This window comes from Crocuta crocuta, unplaced genomic scaffold, assembly GCF_008692635.1.
Source record: "Crocuta crocuta isolate KB4526 unplaced genomic scaffold, BGI_CrCroc_1.0 scaffold73, whole genome shotgun sequence".
Lineage (NCBI taxonomy): Eukaryota > Metazoa > Chordata > Mammalia > Carnivora > Hyaenidae > Crocuta > Crocuta crocuta.
This window is the reverse complement of record NW_027529443.1, coordinates 421,974-428,292: the sequence shown is the minus strand read 5'-3', so window position 1 is coordinate 428,292 and position 6,319 is coordinate 421,974. Positions and strand designations below refer to the sequence as shown.

The 6,319-nt window shown below is 56.3% G+C and overlaps 1 protein-coding gene across 4 annotated transcripts in view; it reads left to right on the top strand.

Moving 5' to 3' along the window:
* Positions 1 to 3: 3 nt before the first annotated feature.
* FBXL19 (F-box and leucine rich repeat protein 19) overlaps positions 4 to 6,319 on the top strand; it is an 18,416-nt gene continuing 12,100 nt past the window's right edge. Inside the window, exons 1-7 of one of the 4 annotated variants that reach the window (XM_077760328.1) lie at positions 4 to 70; positions 1,393 to 1,593; positions 2,992 to 3,135; positions 3,239 to 3,325; positions 3,404 to 3,637; positions 4,139 to 4,300; positions 5,406 to 5,917. In XM_077760328.1, the coding sequence (XP_077616454.1) occupies positions 1,417 to 1,593; positions 2,992 to 3,135; positions 3,239 to 3,325; positions 3,404 to 3,637; positions 4,139 to 4,300; positions 5,406 to 5,917 (1,316 nt within the window). In that variant the 5' untranslated portion in view covers positions 4 to 70; positions 1,393 to 1,416. Of the gene's footprint in view, positions 71 to 825; positions 927 to 1,392; positions 1,594 to 2,991; positions 3,136 to 3,238; positions 3,326 to 3,403; positions 3,638 to 4,138; positions 4,301 to 5,405; positions 5,918 to 6,319 lie in introns of those variants that run through there. The other 3 variants (XM_077760327.1, XM_077760329.1, XM_077760330.1) reach the window with 3 other exon arrangements.

The following is a 6,319-nucleotide window of genomic DNA, read 5'->3' as shown; positions in this document are numbered from 1 at the left end:
CGCCGCCGATGGCCGCCGACCCGCCGGGAGCTGCCGAGAAGGGAGAGATGGCTCCCGGGACACGTGTGAGGTGGGTTCATGCGGCTCCTCCTCACCCCCAGACCTGGGCAGCTCCCACTCCCATTCATCCTCAGCCCGGCCTCTCTCTGCCTTCCCCGCCCCCAGCCTCGCCCTCTCTCTTTGCTCCAAACTCCTCATCTCCAGCCCTCCTTCCTGTTACCTCTCAACCCTGGGGAACTGGCCTTCCTTCCTAGACCCTGCTTCCCCTTGCAGACCCCCATCCCCGCCTGCAGTCGCCGCCCTCCAGGCCCCTCCCCTGAAGCACTGGAGGGCCCCTTCCCCCCATGGATGGGTCTGGAAGTCCCTGGAAAGGGGGAAGCTGGGGTAAGACTCTGGCCACGAAGAGACCCTCCAGGCCTGCTGAGTCTGTATGGGATCTTGGAGGATCTGGTTTCCATGGGAAGGGGAGCCCAAGGGATTCTAGACAATTAGGAATGGAAAGCAGCCTGGAAAGCTTGGGGGTTGGGGGGTGGAAGACATGTAGGACTGAGCCCATCCTGAGTTCTGTGGAGATGTCAGGGTGGATTCTAGAATCCCAGGGAATCTGGGAGATTGCCCAGATTGACCTGAGAGATCCAAGAGGAGGGTGTCTTGGGACAGAGGGAGCTCTGTGGGGAGCAGAGGAGTTGAGATGTTGGACTGAGGGATGGCTCTGAAGCATCGTGGTGGGAGGGGGTGTCTCAGAGCCCTGGTCAGCAGAGTGAATCTTTAGGGATGGGGGAGGGCAGGCATCCCATCAGATCTGTTGACAATATATAGGTTTTGGGGGAAGAGAGATTGGGTGGTAGTTGTGTGTGAGAGAGAGAGAAAGGAGGGAGGAAGAAATGTTTGGAGCTTCTACCCAGGAATCTGTGGGTATTTTGGAGGTAAGTCTGGGACATTTTAGGTTGGGGAATGCATGGGGTGTATTTACGTTTGGATAAAAGAGGAAGGGTTGGGGCCTCTGTAAGGTAACTCCACAGAAAAGGAGCCCCTGGCTTTCCAAGGAGCTTTGGTGTGGAGAGGTCAGTGCAGAGGCCCAGTCCCTTCCTCATCCCTGGGCTAGGCAAGAAAACACTGAGGAAGTGTAAGGAGGAAAGAGAAGTGAGGTCAGGAAGCCAGTTCTCAGGCTCCCAGAGGAGTCAGATGAGCTGCTTTGGAGAGAGGTCTTGAGTGGAGGGAGTAGTNCCCCCCCCCCCCGCTCCTCCCCCACAGCAGGAGGGATGACCTCCTTGTCTCTCCCTGGGTAAGAGGGCAAGCTCTGGTTGCCTAGGAAAGGGGAGGGCTCTGCTAGGAGTTTCCCAGGCCAGGGCCTCGGTGGGCCCACCTGACCCTGCCATCATTTACCCATAGCCCTCGGCGTTGCTGACGCCCCCAATGTCGTCGAGCAGCCGGGGGCCGGGGGCCGGAGCGCGCCGACGCCGAACCCGCTGCCGCCGCTGCCGGGCCTGTGTGCGAACTGAGTGCGGGGACTGCCACTTCTGCCGAGACATGAAGAAGTTCGGGGGGCCCGGGCGCATGAAGCAGTCGTGCCTGCTCCGGCAGTGCACTGCCGTGAGTTCTGCCCCCACCTCGTCAAACAGCCCTGGGGCTTTGGGTACCCTTCCCCAGCTGGCCCAAGTGCCTTTCTGGGTTGGGCTGCTTCCTAGCGTGTGCTGTAGAGTTGCTGTTTGTTCATGAATTTATTCACTGTTTTGTCCGAATGTCCATCAGGCCCATTTTTGTCTTCAGCTCCAAGCTGGGGGCAATGTTAGGGCACCCAGAAGAATCTAACCTAGTTAGTGCCTACCTTCATGCTTTTCCCAGCTTCAGAGGCACAGACCCATAGAGAACTCACCCCATCTCGTATCCCTCCCTAGAGGGATTTGTGCACAGAGATCCACTTCCAGAGCCGGGCCCCGTGAATAGGTCTTAGCCTTCTTTGGCCTCTTCCTCACCTGCCATAGGGATCTTGAATTTGAGGCCAGGCTTACCCTTTGTGTGACCTTGAACAGACACTTTGAACCTCAAGGTATCTTTTCTGTGAAACATTTCCTTTGCCTAGTGGTAAAGATTAAACAGTAGTATGGATGTGAGTGTTTCTGCTGCCAGGCCCAGCACACAGTAGGTACCTGAAGAATGTGAATTTCTTCCTTTGAGCTTCCCAGGGCTCCAGAAGTTGGCCCTTGTCCAGCAGCCTTAAGGAGCCAGCTGCCTCCTGCGCCCCCTCCTGGAGGACCACCTTTTCGTTCCAGCCACTTTTTGCTGCCTCTTTACCCCACAGCACCCCGTTCTCTCCCTTTGTACCCAAACTCTTGACTTGCTTTTCTGTTCCTCCTTTCCCGACCTACTTTTTCCTTGGGGCTGTCTCCTGACCTTCAGCATCCCTCAGATGACTCCATGTTACCACTTCCTTCCCCAAAGTCAAGTTGTCTGAAGGCCGCTCTCTTTCCCATGGGACCTTTTAGTGTTCCCAGGAGTCTTGCCAAAACCTGGTTCATTGTAGGCTCCAGAGCAACTCTTGGGCTGCCCATTGAGCAAACTCAGAATCATCCCAAGCTGCTGCTACATCTGCTGCAGCTCTCTCTCAGTACTATTGTCATATTTGCCACAGTGTTTCTCTTTGGCAAAGCCAGCTACGATTTTCAGGGTCACACACACAGACACTGACTCTAGCTGCAACATTTCCAACAGTGATAACAACTATGTATCGAGTGCCTTTCATGCATTATCTCATTCTTCCAATAGTCCTGCAGAAGAAAAATGCCTAGCGCCATTTTACAGATGGAGAAACAAAGATATAGGGAGGTTAAATCACTTGTTCAAGGTCACACTGCCAAATCAAATTGAGGATTTGATCTATCTTGGCCCGTGGGTTATGAACTTCATCCAGCATCTGGCCAGGCTCCCCAGAAGGAAGGGTCTCCCCGTTGCTTGCTTTCAGGGTCCCTAACACCCCCTCTTCCCCAACAGCCCGTGCTCCCACACACAGCTGTGTGCCTCTTATGTGGGGAGGCTGGAAAGGAGGACACAGTGGAGGGAGAGGAAGAGAAATTTGGTTTGAGCCTCATGGAGTGTACAATCTGCAATGAGATCGTCCACCCTGGCTGCCTGAAGGTGATGGCCCTGGGGGCCCTGGAGTCTGAAGGTGATGGCCCTGGGGAATGCTGCCTCTGGGTTTACTGGCACCCTACATCCACTCCCTGCCCTCTGCCTACAGATGGGGAAGGCTGAGGGTGTCATCAATGCGGAGATCCCTAACTGCTGGGAGTGCCCTCGCTGCACCCAGGAAGGCCGGACCAGCAAGGTAAGGATAGGGGCTGGGCTGGGTGTTGGACTCTGGGGATGCAGTGGGTCAGAGAGCTGGATAGAACCTCACCCCCAGCTTCCATCTCCCCAGGATTCAGGTGAGGGACCAGGCCGTCGCAGGGCTGACAACGGCGAGGAGGGCGCCAGCCTGGGGAGTGGATGGAAGCTGACGGAGGAGCCGCCGCTTCCACCACCCCCACCCAGGCGCAAGGGCCCCCTACCTGCTGGGCCCCCCCCAGAGGACGTGCCTGGGCCCCCCAAAAGAAAGGAGAGGGAGGCAGGGAATGAGCCCCCCACCCCAAGGAAAAAGGTGAGCCAGGGAGCATGCTCACTAGGCCTGGCCCAAGCGGTTCTGGGAGCAGTAGTCTTGTTCCTTTTTGGGGAGGGTGGGCCTAGGATGCTGCGCGCTGTGGGTTCCCCAAGGGGTTTTTGGGAGATGTAGTTCAGGAGGTGTTGGGAGGAGGTGGAGCATGCTCAGTGGGGAGGAGAGGTACAGGTGAGGTGCAACTGGTACTGGGCCGGGAAGCTTTGGGAGCCCAGGGTGCTTCAGGTAGGAGGGAGAAAGCATGCTCAATTTAGCTGCTACAGAGGAGGAAGGAAGGGCTGGAAAGGGCCTGAGGGGGAAGAAAGAGAAGATGAGAGCATGCTCAGTGAGCCAAGACACTGGGAGGTGAGCATGCTCAGAGTTCTTCCTGAGATGGGGGCTTCTGGGATTTGTAGTCTAGGAAGAGCGCATGGATATTAGCTTTGTGGACAATGAGGGGCTAATGGGGTCTCTCCATTTCCCCATATTTCCCTCTTACTCTGGTAGGTGAAAGGAGGCCGAGAGAGGCACCTGAAGAAGGTGGGTGGAGATGCCTGCCTCCTCCGAGGATCGGACCCAGGCGGCCCCGGCCTTCTGCCCCCCAGGGTTCTGAATCCGAGCCAGGCTTTCTCGTCCTGCCACCCTGGGCTCCCTCCCGAGAACTGGGAGGTGTGCCGGGGACCTCCTCCCTCCCCCTCCCACCTCTCCTTGCCCCACCCTCCACCCTGGAGACAGAGATCTGTCTCTTCCTGCTCATCTTGTCTGCCCCTGCTCCATTTGGCCACAATGGGCATATGGACCCCTGGGAAGAGTGGAGGGGGAGAGGTGGGTTGGGGCCAGGCTGCAGGACCTTCCAGGAATCCTTGGGGTGTCATCTGATCCATTTGCGTCATCTTTCCAAATCTTAAAGGGAAAAGAACTGAGTTCAGATCCCTGCCCACTGACTCCTTGTGTGGTCTTGGCAACTTGTCAGCTGCTCTGAACCTTGGTTTCCTCATCTGTGAAGGCGATGATACTGCCTACCCTACCCACCTATCCCACGGAACTGTTTACATCTATTGAAAGTAAATGAGCTGTGTGAACTGTGAAACGTACCTAGATTTGTGGAAAAGGAGGCCCAGAGAGGTTAAAAGACTTGCCTGGGGTCGCACAGCAAGGCTGAAATTCAGATGTCACTTTGCCCTGACACACAAATGCAAGGGTCTGCCTGATTGTGTTCAAATCCTGCTTTTGCTATTTGTCATTTTGTAATCTGGGGCTAGTCACATGGTCTCTCTGAGCCTCAGTCTCGTCACATCTAAGAAGAGTGGCCCAGGTTGCCATTCCATGTAAGCACTGTGAGGATATGATGGGTTAGCGAGTGTGAGACGCTCTGTCACTCACATCATTGGACAGATACTTGGAATCATCTAGTCCAGCGTTCTGTGTTGCAGATGATGAGCCAGGGGCTTCCCAAGGTCATTGAGAGTTGGTAGCCAAGCCCATACTCAAAACTGTATCTCTTATTGTTCTCCCTATTCACCGCCTTTGGAAAGTCATAAGCTGTTGAAACCCATAAGGCTTTTAATTCTTTGAATCAGTGTCTCCCTATGACAGATGAGGAGATCAAGGTCCAGAGGGACATGCAGCTGAGGCCTCACATCGTTCAGGGGCCGAGCCCCAGCTGGAACTCAAGACTGTCTCGGGCTGCTCGTCCCCTGCTGACTCCTCAGGGGCAGGGAGGCGGGAAAGTGCACGTCGGCCCCTAGAACAGCCTCCCCCTGTCTCCTTGCAGAAACCAAAGCCGCCTTTGGCCTCTGCCGAGGGCCCAGCAGTGCCGTCCCCATCACCACAGAGGGAGAAGCTAGAACGTTTCAAGCGCATGTGCCAGCTGCTGGAGCGGGTGCCTGACACCTCCTCGTCCTCCTCAGACTCGGATTCTGACTCCGACTCTTCAGGCACATCGCTGAGTGAGGATGAGGCCCCTGGCGAGGCCCGGAATGGGCGACGGCCAGCCCGGGGCAGCTCGGGCGAGAAGGAGAACCGTGGGGGGCGGCGGGCTGTGCGCCCTGGCAGTGGGGGGCCCCTCCTCAGCTGGCCCCTGGGCCCCGCCCCACCGCCCCGGCCCCCACAGCTGGAGAGGCACGTGGTACGGCCCCCACCTCGAAGCCCTGAGCCCGACACGCTGCCTTTGGCCGCTGGATCCGACCACCCCCTGCCCCGTGCCGCCTGGCTTCGTGTCTTCCAGCACCTCGGGCCCCGAGAGCTGTGCATTTGCATGCGAGTCTGCCGGACTTGGAGCCGCTGGTGAGTGACCTGGACAGGCCTGGGTTCTCACTTGCTGTGTGACCTGCAGCAGCAGGTTGTGATCTCTCTGGCTCCTGTTCTGTAATCTGTGCGCATTATAGTCTGATACTTTCATATTTGCTGTGTGCAGGCTGCTTTCCATTTGTGAGCTCGTTGAACTCTCATAACAACTTTGTGAGGTAGGTACTATTATTCCCTTTTATAGATGAAGCTGAGGTCAAGGTCATGGAGGGGAAGTAGTAGAACCCAGGCCCTGCGGCTCCGGAATCTTTTCTCTTAATAACTGTCATTTACGAGCGTTTAGTATGTGCCAAGCGTGGTGCTGACTGCTGGACATGTGTCACCTGAATTGTTTTCCACCGTCTTTTTTTTGAGGACAGTCTCATTTTACATAGAAGAACC